This window comes from Cibotium barometz, chromosome 7, assembly GCF_041138505.1.
Source record: "Cibotium barometz isolate CiBa-2024 chromosome 7, ASM4113850v1, whole genome shotgun sequence".
In the NCBI taxonomy this organism is placed as follows: domain Eukaryota; kingdom Viridiplantae; phylum Streptophyta; class Polypodiopsida; order Cyatheales; family Cibotiaceae; genus Cibotium; species Cibotium barometz.
The window spans coordinates 5,178,990-5,197,500 of record NC_141052.1 but is presented as its reverse complement, the minus strand read 5'-3'; the positions used below and the strand labels follow the sequence as shown (position 1 = coordinate 5,197,500).

Below are 18,511 nucleotides of genomic sequence, written 5' to 3'. Positions count from 1 at the left end.
TGGACGTTCCCTTGGCTTTCGCCCTCATCTCTTGGCTTGGAGCCTTGTGATGGCATTAAGGGGAACTATATGAATAAGTCCTTTTTGTACACTTAACAAAGTAAGGCTCGTTGAACTTCTGCCATTGGGGATTATTAGGGACAATCCTTGTAAGCATGATCAAATCCACACTTTTCGTAACATGTGCTTCCATAAGGAATGACATTGGGGTTTGGCATAGGACTCAGAGCACTCGAAGGATTTGGTGATTATTAGGACTCTTTTTGTTGATGGTGGTTGGATTCCCTTAGCAACCGAGTCTTTGGATGTTGCATCCCCTATCTCTTGGTTCAGGTGAACAACTTCTACATCCCCTATCTCTTGGTTCAGGTGGACAACTTCTACATCCCTATCTTGCAGATTGTCTACTATGTCTATTACCTCGTGGTGGCAAAACTCATCAAAATGTAGTGTTTAGATATGTAAAGATGGTCATGAAGTCTCTTGCTCTTGAGACCGATCATGAATGTCAATAGTGATAAATCATCTAGCCTTTCTCGAGGAGGAGTACATCTCATATTGAGATACTTGGTTCTAGCAATGTAGTCATGAGAATCCCACAATGAGAGTGTGTCTCAACCTCATAATTCGGCTTTTCAAGTGGGTTTAGAGCCCTAGACCACTGGCCCACTTTGCCTTTAAGGCAAAGTCAATGAGTAGATCTTGGTGGGATCATCAATCCTCCTTCCCTTGGCTTCACAAACTTGATCGAGCTTCTCTAGGGTATTAAATGGGATCTCCACTTTCATCAAATTTAGTCATCGTTTGAGATGTGGATTAGCTTTGTATTACACAATTATGAGCCTCTAGGTGCTACATTCGTGGAAAACCTCCCTTCCCATTTCAAACGCCATCCTAAGTATGTCTTTTGCATATTCATGTGGTAGTGGAATGTAAGGGAATGGCTATGCAAAACCCTCTATCTCTGCGTTGGGAATTTCATGGCCCATGGCATTGGGTTGTGCGGTCTCCGATGGCATCGGTCCTATGCCCTAGTCCTACACGTGCTTGGCCTTGATGTTGTAGGCTTATGGTGGCTAAGGACACATTATGTGATTGCCCTTGTGAAACACCTGGGTTTAAAGTCATTCCTATAATTGACTCTTTACGTTTTCTCATGTTCCTTGTTCCTCGTCCGAGTATAGAAGAGGAATTAAAACTTGGTTTTGTGGGGTGAAGAAGCATCCTCCTCAAGGAGGTGTTAAGGAGGTGAGACTCCCGCTTGCACTATGTGTGCTGCTGACTAGTTTATAGATTGCCTACCCCTGATGGTAAGAGATATGTCGTGATTGTTGCACCTATGGATCTTGGCCATGGCCAGCTTCCAACTTAGGGTTGACACCAAAAGTTTGGAAAAGTGTGGTGACATGTTTTGGAGCACTTCTAGAGGGAGCAACCATGAGGTTATTGGTCCCGCTCTCGCTTCTTCACCGAAGCTTCGCCCCAAAGACATGGCGATTTAAAGGCTTTTTTCATGAAGTTAATGGCGTTATTCATACTGAGCATGTGAGCAAATATAAGGCTCGAAGGAATGAGGTGGCTCCCGTTTCCTAGGGTTCCTCTACCCACGTTTGCGTTTAATTAGCTCATTGCATCCCAAAACTCTTGGCTTGAGGGTAGAGTTGAAGGAGTCTTGCCTTCCTAAGAAGAGAGCACATGTGTTGGTCATTTGATGGGAGCGGTTTTGAGGAGATCTGGTGGTTTGATGGAGCACTACCGTCTATTGGATTTGTCATTTAATTAGTCTAGATTGAAGAGTTTCTCTTTGGTAAATCGGTCTCTAGGGCTTCCCGAAGCAAGTTTGAATGGATTCATGCCCAAGTTACAAAAAAAGTTTTTTTTAAAAGCTTTAGTTTTTAATTTTTTGAACCCCTTTCTTTTTAATAGGCTCGTGTCATGTATGTGGGCTCACGTTTGTTGGCTCAAGTCTGTGACTCATGTCTATTGGCTCATGCCTGTTGGCTCCTCCGCTCACTGCTCATGCTTTGTGGGCTCATGCCCATGGACTCACGTCTTTTTTTTATATAAAATAGGCTCACGACATAGGTTTGGTGAGCTAGCCTCATGTCACTTCTAGTAGGCTTACGTATGTGGGCTTACATCTGGTGGACTCACACTTGGTGGCTCATGTCACTACATTCCTTGTAAGTTGGGTGGGGAAAATACAAGTGTCAATCTCGCAAAAACCAAATTCATGGTCAAGATAATTTTAATTGGTTGGCATATTATTAGGTTCACCTACCTCTAGACTCACAGTTCACGTCTCTAGGCTCATAGCTCACGTCTACTAGACTATCATAACTTTTTTTTATAGTACTATGGGCTCATGTATCCCAACCCGAGAGATGGTTTGACTTGGTTTTTTGTGATTTCTTTGACTTGAATGGGGGTGAGTAAGGTTCCTAATCCTAATTAATGATGTTTATGATAGTGATTGTGTGCCTTTTTATTGTTTTTGTTAATTTTACGTGCTCTAAGCTACTATTTTCACAATGCATGTAGAGTAACTATAGAATACATGAATAAAAATCAACTTTCTCACTCTAATTCACACCAATGTAGAATAATTATAAAATGCATGAACAAAAATTCAACTTTCTCACTTCAATTCACACCAATGGAGCTTAAACCTTATGGCTTTTTGAGTGGATTACCCTATTCTTATCAACTCTAGTCACACTCAAAACACTCATCCAATCAAGCACTCACCAATCTAATAATACTCACAAACCACTCACACCTCACACCAATCTAATAGTACTCACAAACCACTCACCAATCTAATAACACTCACAAACCACTCTACCCATACACATAAACATGCACATTCCTCACATGCACTCAACCTACCATGCTTATACGTAGATGTATATACACACTAGCACCTACTCCTATTGTGGACCTTACATTTCAACGAGGGCTAGCTATAAAAATGCGTGTCTAATTGGATTGGATACAACATTTTTGCAGGCGTCGAGGTTGGGCTGTGCACACCCAAAAAAGGCTTCCACTTCATTGAAACCTTTTTGTCAACCAATATGATTAAGGGCTATTGGACAGTTTTCATTGGTTTCAACTGGTAAAAATACACTAATGCCTTCTAGCAATCCACGTCATGCCCGTTCACTCTGTTTGTATGTATGCAGAGTAGCATTTTTGACAAAAGAAATTAGAAGTGTTTTTGACAAAAAGATTTAATAAGTAATTACACTTATTTTGCTCAGTGTATGATATTTTGTGTAGTGCGATCTCATTAGGAATTAGGGTTGACGAGTCTTGTTTTCATTTCATGGCAGCATGGCGTTGTTGCACCATCTCCTGAAAGCCTACAGCAGGGGAAGGTCTCGTCTGCCGCTACCGCCGTCGCCAAGGCAGGCTCTATTCGAAGATTGCAGCCATGTTGTTTTCTCGAGCTCCTGTAGCAGGCATTCTCAGCTTTACACAGCCCCTGTTTCGCCATCCCTCTTCGATTACTGCAGGCTAGAGCTAGGGTTAGGGTTAGGGTCAGGTTTAGGGCTAGGGTTAGTGTCAAGGTTACACAGGTCTGTGTTAGGGCTTGCATCAGGAACTCGTTTTCTCAGCACAGATAGGGATTCCGATGCAAAAGGGAACAGAGGAGGCGAAGAAGACGGAGAAGAGCTGGACGAAGATGCAGCAGAGGAACATGGAGATGAAGAGGTAGACGATGATGGTGATGATGATCTGCAACTGGTTTCTGAAACACAGAGTGCACTCCCTGATTTCAAAGATCCTGCGGAAGAGGCTGCCTACATTGGCTACAAGGTCATTGGCCACATCAAAGCTGGAGATGTTGGCCAGTTCAAGGTCCCTAAAGCTTTTGCAGTTGTACAGGTATGCCACATTTTCCATAACAGGAAAAGGTTATTTTCATTTTAAAAATTTTTCCAATCGTTACAGTTTTTATATATTTATGTAGTTTCTTTTGATTCTATCATTCTTCCAAGCAACGTATTTTTTATTAATTTCTCTTTTCAAACAATCCAGCTTTTATTGAATTATCATTATACCAAACAGTATAGGTTTTATTCATTTTTTCTTTACCAAACAATACAGTTTTATTATTATTATTATTATTTTTTGGGGGGAGGTTTGGGCCTGGGCATATGTCTTTGTCATTCTAATGTTTCAAAAATTATAACAATACAACAATATAAAATATGGGACCTGCGTCTTTGTCATCACATTTTTTCAAGAATAAAATGCAAGGGTGACCAATCTTGGAGCTCTCTTTTCCAGCAATGGCTTTGTCAACAATATTTGTGTTTGTTAAATAGTTTTTGTTGCCAAAATAAACTTCATTGTTGATGATGTAATGCGTGGCAGGTGGGTTCTCATCAGTTTAAAATCTCACCTGGGGACTGTATCTACACCGAAAAGCTCAAGTTTGCAGATGTTAACGACAAGGTGAGATTGGCCTATCCATACTACTGATATGAGAATTAGGCTATCTAAGATGGTAGTGGAAGTGATTGGTGAGCACTTTGCCTGCCAAGTACCAGCATGCCCTATCCTAGAGGAAACATGGGGCTAAGCAGTTGGCTCAACATGCAATTCAACTTTTATAGCCTAGAGTCAAGGGTGGGTGGATTGCTTTCAGGCTTGGGGCACAGAACTGCCCAAGGCAGCAGGGATGCAGTGGAAGCAAGCCTCCTATAGTTAGGATATTAATGCATCAACAGGGGGTCCACCGAGATGCTGAGATAATGTTTTGATGCATCATTAATCTTTCACTTCTCTAGATTGAGCAGCCCCTAGCCCAGGCGGCAGCTTGTAGCAGCCCTCCAGTGCATAAACTTGCAGACTTGTGGCAGCTTTCTTAATACCGTGTCACATGCGGAAGATCTGCCTGTATTAAGAACTGTGCAAAAATGCAAAGGTGAAGACAGAGAAGAGATGTTGCTGAAAAGCTTTTTCTACATATTCATCAATATATACATAGATCCTGGCCTTGTGGCCTCTTGAAAGGAATCTCCTATGCCTAGCTTAGGGAATAGATGAATCCAAGTGGGATTCAATATGCCTATTTGTAGGCTTCCAAAATCACATAAAATGCAAACGGCCGGTAGACCAGAAGTTTGCCTGTTTTAGGACACACAAAAACGGATCTAATAATGCGTTATTGCCTTGTTTTGTTGTTTAGCACCTGCCCAACTGCCCTGGCAAAATACCTAGCTTTAAATTGGGTTGTTTACAGCTCCAGAAGGTTCCTAATCACAGCCTAAAATTGGGGATTAAGGATGTCCACATGCTGTGCATGTGACAAGTAGCTAGCACTAGTAGGTGTGTGGTTGCTATCTCTAGCCATATTGTGAGTATGGAAATATGGTAAGAACTTTATGGCAGGAGCTAGCATTTCATGCAACGCTCCTTCTCATGTTTTGTAGTTCTATTAGTGAAAGAAATGCTATGCAGAGAAAGAAAGAAAGTAATATTAACGTCTACAGAAGCCCAATGGGTGGGATGTGGGAAGCGATGATAACTTGGCATCGTCCAGGCTCTAATACCTATGTTACACTGTAGAAGAGCTACTGTATTAAGAACTGTGCAAAATGTAGAGATGAATAGAGAAAAGAGAGATGATGTTGAAAAGCGTTTTCTATATATTCATCAATATATACATAGATCTTGGCCTTGTGGGCCTTGGCAAAATACCTAGCTTTCAAAGAGAGAGAGAAAGAGTTAGTTTTTATGTTTGTGGGCGTTGGTGAATCATGTTGTAGATTATGAGGATGAGGATGGCGAGTGCTGTTTGAATGGTGAGTGCATTCACGACACATGTTTGGGTGGGTCAATTCATGAGTGTTTGTCTCATAGAAAAGAGAGACAATTACTAGTGCTTCAATCAATGTGTGTGTGAGAGAGAGTTGGGTTAGGTGTTTGTGGGGTTTTAAAATCGTATTGTAGATTAGGAGGGAATTAGGAGGGTGAGGACAAAGGACTAGTGTAGGTTGAAAGGTTGCCAATTGAGATAAAAAGAAGAGAAGCCATCGCTTGCGATCAAGGTGGTGCTACAGTATTATTGATGTCGCTGTTGTGGATATCGCTCAAAGAGAAGAAGTTAAGAGTTCATTAACATTAATTAAGGTGCTAAACTTGAATTGGAAGGCTAGGTGCCCTAAGTTTGATGGGTGGTTGTGACTTTTGGGCTGAGGTTTAAACAAATGGACGCCTTCAAGGTCAATTATATGGGCAGGTGTGCAACTTACACGGTGGAGATCCTAGCCTTAGCACTCCAACTCCCTTTGTACGCGTGATTTCGATGGCAAGGTCAATTATATGGGCAGGTGTGCAACTTACACGGTGGAGATCCTACCCTTAGCACTCCAACTCCCTTTGTACGCGCGATTTCGATGGCAAGGTTCTTGAACCTTGGGATATACAAATGCCCTAAATGCCCTTTTAATAGTTGAATATGGGGTTGGTTGGCTAGCTCCATGATCGGCTTTTTCCTTTTAATTCCCTCATATGGGTTCACACGTAGCTGTCCATCAATGTCCAATGTTTGGCGTAGCCAGGCCACACGTGGTTGCCCATGTTTGGCCATTTTGGTTGCCCAAATCACTTCTAGTTGGCTAGATTTCTAGGGGTTGTGTCATATTGTCCCCTTCTAAAATAATAGGTGACAATTATCTAGATGAGTGTATAAACTCCAATTAAAGCGCCTTCGATTTAGTGACTGGCCTGAGATGTGGTTTATGGTCACTCTTGAAGCCAACATTCTTGCCATCCCTCATCAGCACCAATGATGAAGTGTTGACTTTGGAAGAGCATCTCAAGAATTGTCTCTGGAATTAAGAGTATGTGTTTATCTTCGATTTCTAGAACATAATCCGAAACATCTTTAACTAGAAAATCACCGTCCACAAACTTCTTGAGCCAAGAAATATGGAAAGTTGGATGTATTCTATCCCACGAAGGCGGTAATTCCAACTTATAATTGAGAGATGAGTTATTCTTAATAATACGAAAGAGTCCATAATATCTTGGACGAAGTTTTGGAAAGACTGATTTCACTGTTTTGTATTGATGAGGGGCAATATATAATAATACCAAGTCTCCTTCTTGAAATTCAATGTGACGACGATGCTTATTAGCTGCGCGCTGATATTGCTCTTGTACGTTGGCCATCTTATCCTTAATCTGTAAAACAGAATATCTTGCATCTGTTGAATGAGTTGGTCTGTTAAAGCCACTTTATGTTGAAGAACAAAGTTGGCAGGAACAAGGGGAGTATGGCCATAAGTTGCTTGAAAAGGTGTCATTCCAATAGCTGAATCATAAGAATTATTATAAGCAAATTTTACCAAAAGTAAATATTTTTTCCATTAAGCTAATCAAGATTGAACATAATGATGTAGCATTTCTTTCAAAATCTGATTAACTTGTTCCGTTTCTTGCATGGAATGAAATGTGCCATCTTAGAAAATCTGTCAACCACCACAAGAATCTGTGTATTGCCTTTAGAAGAACGTGGCAATGAAGTGATAAAATCCAGACTAATACTTTCCCAATGTTCATTGGAAACTGCAAGTGGTTGAAGAAGACCAGTTGGAACTTGTTGCTAGCTTTCATACATTGGCACGAAAGACATGCTGTGACAAACTTAATAACATCTTGCTTCATTTGAGGCCAATAGTATGTAGTTTGACACATTCCGACTAATCTGAAAGTGTGCTTGTCCCACTTGACATTAGGAAGGAACTTGTGGAACCATTGAATGCCCAATATTATGTCTGCTTCTACAAGAGGAGCAACCATAAAATCACTCACAAACTCTATGCCCTGAATAACTAACTTAGCACCAAGAGCTTCATACTTGACGCGCGTGTGCTAGAACCCTCAACTTGCTTGTCCACTGAAGCCAAGACGAAGCGAGCACGCCAAGCGGCCTGTTCCGTGACCACGTTTTGCGTGCTGCCTCTGTCAAACAAGACAACGACACTCTGGCCACCTATGTAGCCAAAGGTCTTGAGATTTGTTGCTCAGGACAAAAACACCTACCCTTCTTGTACTGAGCAATCTCCTCAGCACTCAACTTGGCACCGGTCTTGCTTGCCTCCGCTTTTTGGTTTGGAGTAAGCTTGGGTGCATTGGTCGAGTTCTTGGAACCAGAGGCTCCTGTGCTTTGTCTTGGGGAAGACTCCGTCTGGTTTTGGCCTTTTCCCCCCGAGGTGGTAGCCATGGGAGTAGCCGGCTGGGAAGTCTTGGGCTTTCCACCATTGTGCTTCATTTGAGCACTCTGCACAAGCGATAGTGCGTCTTCAAAGGTGGCTGGCCTAAACATACGCACCTCCCACTGGATTTGCATGTCAAGGCCATACAGGAATTGCCCTTTCTTGTCCGTATTAGATAAGCCTAGTTGCAAACATAAGTTCGAAATTTTGTTGGCAAACTGAAGGATTGATTGCGCATTTTGACGTGCTCCCCTAAACTCGTCTTTGAGTCGCTCAAGGTAATGGGGTGGTAGAAACCGTTGCTTAAGGTGGCGGACAAACTGGTCCCAAACATAAGCTGCCATACCTAATCTGGTGTGTGCATGAGCCCACTGGGCCCACCAAGGAATGCCCTCACCTTCCAAGTACCAATTGGCTAAGATCACCTTGTCAGTATTATTTTTTCTAATTGCGGCAGAGTAAGCTTCAAATTGATGCAACCATGAATAAAGAGTTGTGGGGTCGAGTTTACCATTATACTTACTGAAATTCATTTTCTCAGGAAAATGACTTGAGGAAGTCGCTGGTGTCAGTCTTGTGTCCAAAGCTGCAAGGTATCGCTCATGTTCCACGCGTTGCATGGCGTCGTCTTCACCTTGTTGTATCTCCAATGCACGCATCTGCAACTCAAGCATTGAACTCGGCTATGGTTTTGACCCTTCGAGAGGGTCCTTGTGTAGAGGATCTGGAATTTGGGAAATAGAAGGAGAGGGAGGAGGAGACGGAAAACGCGGAGCTGGAGAACGGGTGCGCTCTTACAGAGCCAGTATGTGCGCCTTCTACTCTTTCAACTTGGTACTCTGGTCTGCGATTGTGTCAAATCCCCACGGATCCCCTCGTGATCGATCTTGGTTCGAAACTCGAATCCTGCAAACAAACGAACAAACAAACAAGCAAGGGGGTGCAGGCCTGACTCACCTCCCAACCATGACAGCCGTGGGCAAGCCCACAGTCTTGGCTGTCCCCACCGAGCCACGAGCTGAGCTAACTAGGTTGACGTACCGACCAATCTCCTCCTCACGACGTCCCATACCGCCACGAAGCTACCCTCGCGGGCCTTGAGATTGCTGCCGACCTCGGCTGGGTAAAGCAGGTGCACGTCTGCACTAGATCCGGGCTCCAAGACCATAGAGCTCTCACAAACTCGCGACTCTCTATATACAATAACTAACCTTGGCCACCCTTTTATAGGCTCTTGGCCGATCATTGGGCGTCCACACTTGGCCGTCCGCCCGTCCATACTTGGGTGCCCGTCCGTTAGTATTTCCCTAACTCAGCTCGTCAATCAGCCTGCCTAGTTCCAAGCTTCCCCAAGCCTCGAAACTAGTCTTGCATGTGTATAGCACACGGTTGATACACACTGTGCACATGACATACTCCCCTTCCTCTAAGAGCTCACTCTTGAGCTCACAAAAAAGCCAGGGTAATCTCTCTGAAGAGTAGTCAATGTCTCCCATGTAGCGTCCTCCTCAACACGATCCTTCCACTTGATCTTGTATTCCATGATAAGCGTATTACGCAATCGTCGTTCACGAAATCCAAGAATCTTTTCAGGTTCGTGAGGAACAAATGTCATGTCCTGGACATCTATGATTTCTTGAGGAGTAACTAACTGATCTGCTCCACCCAGTACTTCCTTAAGTCTACTGACATGAAATACAAGATGAACTTTCACATGAGAAGGCAAATCCAATTCATATGCAACTGAACCAATCCGTTGTGTAATACCAAAATGGTCCACAGTATCTAGGGGATAATTTCGGAGATATACCTGTCCGTAAAGTCTCAGAATCTTTCGGAACTCGCAAATACACTATCGTTCCTTCAGAGAACTCTCTCGGTGAACGATGTCTATTAGAATAAAACGTGTCTCGATCTTGAGCACTTCTAATAGATTCCTTTGCAACTTGTAACATTTCCTGCATATCTTGCAAAAAATTACGTGCTGCATCATGCTGAAGTCCTGAGAATCCTACTGTAACAGGTGATCTTGGTTGAAAACCATACATAAGCATGAGAGGACTAAACCCTGTACTCGTATGCTTAGTACTGTTATATGCAAATTCTAACATAGGAAGATAATCCTCCCATGAACTCTGTCTTTTGGATACATATGCTCGAAGCATATCCTCCAAAATTTGATTCACTCTTTCAGTCTGGCCATCAGATTGAGGATGATCAGAGGAACTCAAATTTAAAGTTGTTTCCAACTTCTCAAAAACAAGTTTCCAAAAATCACTCGTAAACTTAGAGTCCCTATCATTGACTATGTCCTGCGGTAACCTGTACAGTCTAAACAATTGCTCGATAAACTGCCGAGCTAATTGCGTAGCTGTAATAGTCTTCCGGGTCGGTAAAAATCTAGCCATTTTTGTCAAGCGATCTACCACAACCCAAATAGAATCGTGGCCTTGATGTATTCTTGGCAATCCGGTAATAAAATCCATGGAAATACTTTCCCATTTATTACCTGGGATTTGCAAAGGATGCAACAACCGAGCCTGTCTAAAGCGTTCAGCTTTATTTGCCTGACAAATTTGACACTTGAGAACATAATCTTCTACATACCCTTTCATCTTCGGCCAATAAAAAGTGTGTTTCACTAACGATAGTGTCCTGTGTACCCCAAGGTGTCTAGCAGAAGGAGCGTCGTGACACTCCTTAAGAATCTTGGACCTAATGTTCGAGATCTGTGGTACACAAATTTTGTCATTACGGAATAGTAAACCATTTCGAATCATCCATTGGCCTCCTGCAGCCTGAATGGTAGACTGCTCAGTCATCGAGTCTTGGTCAATCAATGAGCTCCCGTCCTGGATCTTCTGCCAAAATGGACCAAAATAACTATCAGTCCTGCAAAGCCCTCTCAATGACTAAAATAAGTCAGTAGAAATCTCGATGAACGACAAAGTATTCACCTCTCTAATCTGACTAAGCGCATCTGCAATACTATTCATGGACCCTTTCCGATAACGGATCTCAAAATCAAAATCTTGCATTAACTCTGCTCAACGAGCTTTCCTTCCTCTCAAATCATCCGCATCACACACATACTTGATTGACTGATGATCAGTCAATACCACAAACTTGGAGCCATATAAATAATGTCTCCAAACCTTGAGAGCATGAATCACAGCATAAAGCTCCTTCTGAAGGGTTGGCCAACGAGATTGAGTGTCGTCTAGCTTTTTACTCTCAAAAGCAACCGGTCTACCATCTTGAAATAAAGCAGTCCCGATAGCATAGTCACTGGCATCAGTTTCAAGAACATAAGGCCGACTAGGATCAGGTAATGCTAAGATAGGTGCTTCCTTGACTTTATCTTTCAAAAGTCTGAAGGCCATATCCAAATCGTTATTCCAAGTGATAGGCTGATTTAACTTACGTCCACGACCTTTCAATAAGTCGGTCATCGGTAGTGTGAGCTGAGAGTACTCCCGTACAGTTTTTCGAAGAAAAACTACAAAACCGAGAAAAGAACGAAGTTGTTTCACTGTTCGCGGTATAGGCCAGTCCAAAACCTTCTGAACGCGGTCATAGTCAATGCTCAATCCATCTCTAGTGATCTTGTGTCCCAAGTAAATGACGTCGGTCATAAAGAATTCACATTTACTCAATTTAGCATATAGTCGATTCTGTCTCAAAATAGATAAGACAACCGTGAGGTGTTTGACATGATCCTCAAGAGTATGACTATATATCAAAATATCATCCAGGAACACCACCACAAATTTTCCCAAATGTTCACGAAAAAGATCGTTCGACATGCCTTTCATGAATACGTATCTGGTGATAGCCAGTACGTAAATCTATCTTCGTGAAATATTTCGCTCCTGCGAACCGATCAATCAGGTCATCTGATCTAGGGAGAGGATAACGGTTCTTAATGGTCAGCTTGTTCAATCTCTTGTAATCTATACACATTCTCCAGGTATTGTCCTTTCTCCTAAGCAACACAGGTGCACCCCAAGGTGATTTACTTGGACGGATCTTGCCCATCCTCAAATAATCTTCGAGTTGTTTAGCCAACCCATCTTCCTCGGCTTGGCTCATCCTATAAGGTGGAATACTGACAGGATGAGCACCAGGGATCAAGTCAATACGATGATCTACTGTCCGTTCAGGTGGTAAACCCGATGGCAGTTCCTTAGGAAATACATCTTGAAATGAATCAAGTATCTTCTGTAATTCTTTGCTTTCAAACTCACTTAATTCATTCACATCCATGGAAGGAATGAGAAAAGAAGAAAGTGGAATCAATACACAATGGAAAGCGGTATACAAAGAAGAATCCATTATATTTCCAAAATCAATTGTATTTACAAGAGGTCCCTGAGAGGGATGAATACAATCACCTAAAATACTATACTTGGTGTCCCTATGCTGAAAAGAAAAAATATGACTAGACCAATCTATCTGGACGTCAAGAGTCTTAAACCACTCAATCCCTAATAACAAGTCTACATTTTCCAGATGCATAACATAGCATTCTAGAGTGTCTTTGTAGTCCTGAATCTGGATTGGAAGCATCTCCACCTTGCGATCCCAAACTTGTCTTCCCGCAGGTAGGCATACCTCATAGGTATGATCGCTGAGTGTCGTATCAAGACTCAATTTCTGCACAAGTTTGTAGTTAACAAAGTTATGCGAACTGCCAGGGTCTAAAAGAATGTGAATCTTATGGCCCTTCACTTCTCCATAAACTCGGAGAAGATCATGCATGCCAAATACATTAGAATTGAACAGACAATCAGAAAAAGTACTAGAGCGAGAAAGTACAGTAATTGACGTACCTGTCAAAGACAACTGGTTAGCTGTCTTTGGCTTGGGTCCTGCGTTTGTCTTGGTACCCTTTTGCTTTGGGCACTCGTTACGCATGTGTCCTTTTTCTTCGCAGATAAAACAACGTCCTTGCTTCTTGAGCTTCAAAGCCCTATGGAGTCGTTTCTTCTTCGCTAGTGTCGAACTTGAACTTTTCGAAGGTTTGTCCGAAGACTTTCCCTCTGACGTGTTAGCCATAGGTGCGGAGAACTTTCTTTTATGCTTGTTCCCCTGCTCGGTAACGGGTTTCGACTTGGAAGAGACCATCGTATCATCATAGATACGAGCTGAATGAATGGCCTCGTCCAAAGTTTTACATTTGTTATTTTTGACCTGTAATCGGTACGAGTCTGGTAAACCAGCTACGAAAAATCCCAAAAGAGTAGTGGGATCCATCTTTGTAGCTTTCATCTGCAAGTCACGAAACTTCTGGAGGTAGACCTCATAAGTGAGGTGCTGCGAGGTCATGGTCAAAGCTGAAAACCGGGCAACAACATCGTAATCATCCTCTTGCTTGAGGAATTCTTTCTTGAAGATATCTTCAAATTGTGCCCAAGTCGTTGGCTTAGGGTTGAGTTCCTTCCACCAAAGCAAAGCTTTGCCGGACAGGAAACCTGCTGCTAATTGGATCTTCTTTCCGTCATCATATGGATGAAACTGAAAGTGAACTTGCCACTTGTGTAGCCACGTGTCCACGATCTCCTTGGTTCGTTGCTTTTGCTCGCCCCTGAACGGTTCCGGAGTAATGTTGGTGCCTAAAGCTGAAGCCAAGGTATCCATACCCGAGAAAGTAGAGAGGGTAGTGGTCAATAGAGCAATGGAGTTCTGCAAAGCTTGCATCTGAGCTGCGATTTGTGCCTGACGTTCCGTCGAAGAAGCTTCGAGAGCCGGTTTAAACTCTTGGAAATCTGATTTTGACACAAAATCGTCAAAAAGATCGGCATCGATACCTTCCGTAGCCGGCAAGCCTTCGCGTTCCACAAGGGGCTCCAACTTTGATTCTTGGGTCGACATCGTGAAGAGGGTACGTGGAGAGAAAATTCGATCTTTGCACAATGAAAGTGCGAGCGAACTTGAGAGCTTGAAAACTTGAGAACGTGAGAGATGTGTGGCAAGAAGCCCACTTCAGGGGGGGTTTATAAAGGTTTCCCAAAAGCCAAAAAAAACTCCAAAAGCTAGGCTTAGCTTTTGCTTTGCTTTCGTGTTTTTTTTTGAATATATATATATATATATATATATATATATATATATATATATATATATATATATATGGATATATATATTCTAGTCTTAAAAAAAAAACACCTTTAAACCTTGGAGAGGAGATGACTTTTAAATTTTTATAAAAAAATTTAAACTAAAAAAAAACTAAAGCTTGTAAAAAAACGTAAGCTTTACTTCTGTTTTTTTTTCCCTCTCCTGGATTAACTCGTTGGTGAGCTGTCGGCGCCTGGATTAGCTGCCGGTGGAGCTGACGTCGCCATGCTACCGGCTGCTTTCTTGCCGTCGCCTGCATGCCTGCCGGCGGCTGCTGATGTCTGCCTGCGCTTACTCGCCATCCTGCGCCTGCCACGAGTGCCTGGGCGCCCGCCTGCTGTGCGTGGCCTGGGCGCCTGCCGGCCTGGTCTGGGCGCCGCCTGGGCTGGCTGCGCAAGCTGCCTGGCTTGGCAGGCTTGGCCGCTTGGCTACGCACCTGCCCGCCTGCCACGCCAACAAAACTCGGCCAGCAAACCCACTCGCCAGCAATTAAGCGATCCAGCACTTTTCTCGCTCTCTCTCTCTCGTTCGTTCAACGAAAAGCAACATGCTTTTTTTCCTTTTTTTTTCTGTTTTCTCTCATGCGACTGCACAAACACGATTCCTCTTCTTTGCAAAGCAATCAACCCTTACTACACTACCATCTCCCATCAACATGGGTGTCTTTGATGAAGAAAAAACACGTACAAAATCTGAAAACTGCAGTATGCACAGAAAAATCAGCAAGCTTTTTAACACACACCGTTCTTCGACCTCTTCTTCTCTACCTACCGACTTGCTCGTTCACGAGGTATGCTCTGATACCACTGTCAAATCCCCACGGATCCCCTCGTGATCGATCTTGGTTCGAAACTCGAATCCTGCAAACAAACGAACAAACAAACAAGCAAGGGAGTGCAGGCCTGACTCACCTCCCAACCATGACAGCCGTGGGCAAGCCCACAGTCTTGGCTGTCCCCACCGAGCCACGAGCTGAGCTAACTAGATTACCGACCAATCTCCTCCTCGCGACGTCCCATACCGCCACGAAGCTACCCTCGCGGGCCTCGAGATTGCTGCCGACCTCGGCTGCGTAAAGCAGGTGCACGTATGCACTAGATCCGGGCTCCAAGACCATAGAGCTCTCACAAACTCGCGAGACTCTCTATATACAATAACTAACCTTGGCCACCCTTTTATAGGCTCTTGGCCGGTCATCGGGCGTCCACACTTGGGTGCCTGCCCGTCCATACTTGGGTGCCCGCTCGTTAGTATTTCCCTAACTCAGCTCGTCAATCAGCCTGCCTAGTTCCAAGCTTCCCCAAGCCTCGAAACTAGTCTTGCATGCGTATAGCACACGGTAGATACACACGGTGCACATGACAAATTGCTCGCATCATTTGTTGGAACATCTCTTTTACACTCATGCCTGATGCCCTAGCTGGGCTGCCTGGTGCTCTTTGGTCCCAAGGTTCTTGGTCTCTCTTGTCGTCGTATCTTGCCATAGCAAGAAAATGCACCTCCTTTCCGGAGCGCAATCTGACCATCCACTATGTGTGGGAGACTTCCGGAGGCTGAAAACCAACCGTCCTTCGAGGGTTAGGAGTCACTCCGAAAGGGGTGGTCCACCAGAGTTTGAAAACCAACCACACCAGCGAGAGAAAGTTTCTGGTTTCTTGCTGAATCTTTACACTTGAAGTAGGCTCTGATACCATTGTAACATGCGGAAGCTTCAGGGGAGATCGGTAACTTCAATGCTCAGAAATCAGCACACTTTTCACGACGGAAAATATAGATATACAAAATATAAAGAGAGAGAGAGGGAGAAGAGGACATAGTATTGGGTCCCGAATACCCTATGTAGGGCCCCCACCACGGATGGTGTATTTGCTTTTATTAGAATGATGCAAAACTGAAATAAAAGACTGAACCTGAACCTTCTTGGCTGAGGAGAATCCTCTGCCCTTGACTTTCAATCCTTCACCCCTTTGCGTTAGCTTCTCCTTGGCTGTCCTGGCCCTTTGATTGGCTTCAGCACTTGGTGAAATATGAGATATCAGAACTGATATATGCTCTGGGTATTTATACCCCTACTGGATGCTGGTCGGCTGGTTTTACCCCGTCGGCTGACTGAAAAAAGCCCCACGACTGGTGTAAAGTAGCATTTAATGCTAATAATCAGGCGTGTTCACACTACCTCTAATTACTGGCCAGGCTGCCCATTGAATGGACTGCTGGGCAGTCCTGCGCAGCTTGTGGGGGCTGCCCATGGCTAGCCCACAGTCTGACCAATCCTTGAGGCTGGCCGACTGGGCTGCCTAGGCCTGCAATACTGGCCGACAGCCCATTGGGCTGTTCTTGGGCCTCTTGGCCCTCTCAGGGTAGCCTCAAAAGGCCTTCCCATGCACGGACCTAATGCACACCTTCATCCACACAGTCGTCTGACATCTGGTCGCAGACCAAACATACCGAGCAACTGACATCATTCGAGAGGGAGACTCACAGCGTGGACTGGCAGTGTTTCATGTGCAAGACAATGCACACTTGACCTCGGACGAATGGAGTGGAACCCTGGCTGACTCGTCTCGGACTGGGCTCACATGGGACCAGTTTTCCACCCTAGGTCCTGCACCTTCTTGTACAAATATGTCTACGTGGCATCCAAGTGCGGGATGCACGTGACATTGATCTTTTGCAACATAGCGTTGAGCTCACGATTTAATGCGGCCACTTTCTCAAGCCGTGACAAGGCCGCATCATTTCCCACTAGAATTGGTTGTATCCATGGTGGTGTGCATAGTTTTTTGGTTTATGATGGTCCACGCTTGTATGCTGTGGGTGATGATCGTCCCAAGCGTTGGTGGTTGCTCTCGTGATGCTCCTTTTGACTGTAGTCATGGTGATGTTTACTCTCATGATGCCTCCGACGGCAAATGCACACTTTTGGTAGTGATACATGTGAACATGACCTTAACCAAGGACACTTTTTTCCATGTGGTTTTTCCCCTTGGATATCAAGTGTGAAAGGACACTCTTATCTATTGCTTTGTACTTTCACATTTGTATTATGGATGGATATATGTGGAAGGTTGACTCTATCACCTCCACTGATTCACACTCTCATTATCTCTGTGTACTGTGTCCATCTCCGTCTCCATCTCCATCTCTGTGTGGCTGTTAGCTGAAACCCTAACACTGTGTGTGGATGTGGCTTTCCAACATTTGGTATCAGACCTTGTCTCTCCTGGAGCTACCCATCAAAACTGCTTGCCTTCCAGTTGCTGCCCTCTGACCGTGTGATCATCCAGTCCTAACTGTGCACTGCAGATTTCCTGCCCAACTTTGCGCCACCCCTTTGTTCAGCCCCACTGGGCAGCGCTAGTGCATGGGGAACCACCTCCTCCAGCTGACTGGGTGGCACTAGTGCGGGAAGAGCCATCGCCGTCCAACTAGTGGTGGGTGGTCCTGCGTTCTCCGTAGACGGTGCTCAACCCACTCTTTGCCTTACGTGGCAAGGGGTTATTTTTCTTGCAATTTCGGCTCCTTCATCACATCCGCCTTCCTGTTGTCCGCCGTGCCATTGTTGTCGTTCTTCCAGCCTCCGACGCCATTCTTCGTCCACACCCGGCTTGTTGCCCACATTGGCCGCTGCACCTGACCAAGCCGCCAGCGCCTAAAGTTCCACGCCAACTTGCACCTGACGAGGTCGTCGCCTGCGCCTGAAGTATCTCGAAGACCTGCATCCGACCAAGTCGCTTTTGCTCGTCGTCCAACTGCCCACCCTCGCCCTAGCTGCTCGCAGCTGCTCTTTGTCCACCAGAGCCTGCGCAGCAGACACAGAAGTGTGCTTCACGTTCTTTTCGACCATCAAGTAAAGTCACATCAGCTTCAGGGTTCTCTTGAGGGTCTACAGGTCTGCATCTCTTTGAATCTCTAAATTTTACGAGGCTTTCAGCTTGCTGATACTACACTACATAGTCACAAATTTTGGGGCTTTTTGTCATGCAATTCAGTACAAATTGAGGCCACAACAACATACAACTTTTGGGGCTTTTCTGAAATACATGCAATTCAGCACAAATTGGGGCCGAAATTGTATGCAAATTTTGGGGCTTTTCTATTTGGAGCATTTATCAAGGCTATAGAGCTGAGATTTGACACATGTACACACATTGAGTGTT

General features: G+C 44.3%; 1 protein-coding gene across 1 annotated transcript in view; it reads left to right on the top strand.

Moving 5' to 3' along the window:
* The first annotated feature begins 3,251 nt into the window (after positions 1 to 3,251).
* LOC147636613 (uncharacterized) overlaps positions 3,252 to 18,511 on the top strand; it is a 34,121-nt gene continuing 18,861 nt past the window's right edge. The window contains exons 1-2 of the mRNA XM_086800057.1: positions 3,252 to 3,891; positions 4,384 to 4,464. Of these exons, the coding sequence (XP_086656183.1) occupies positions 3,337 to 3,891; positions 4,384 to 4,464 (636 nt within the window). The 5' untranslated portion in view covers positions 3,252 to 3,336. The remainder of the gene's footprint in view (positions 3,892 to 4,383; positions 4,465 to 18,511) is intronic.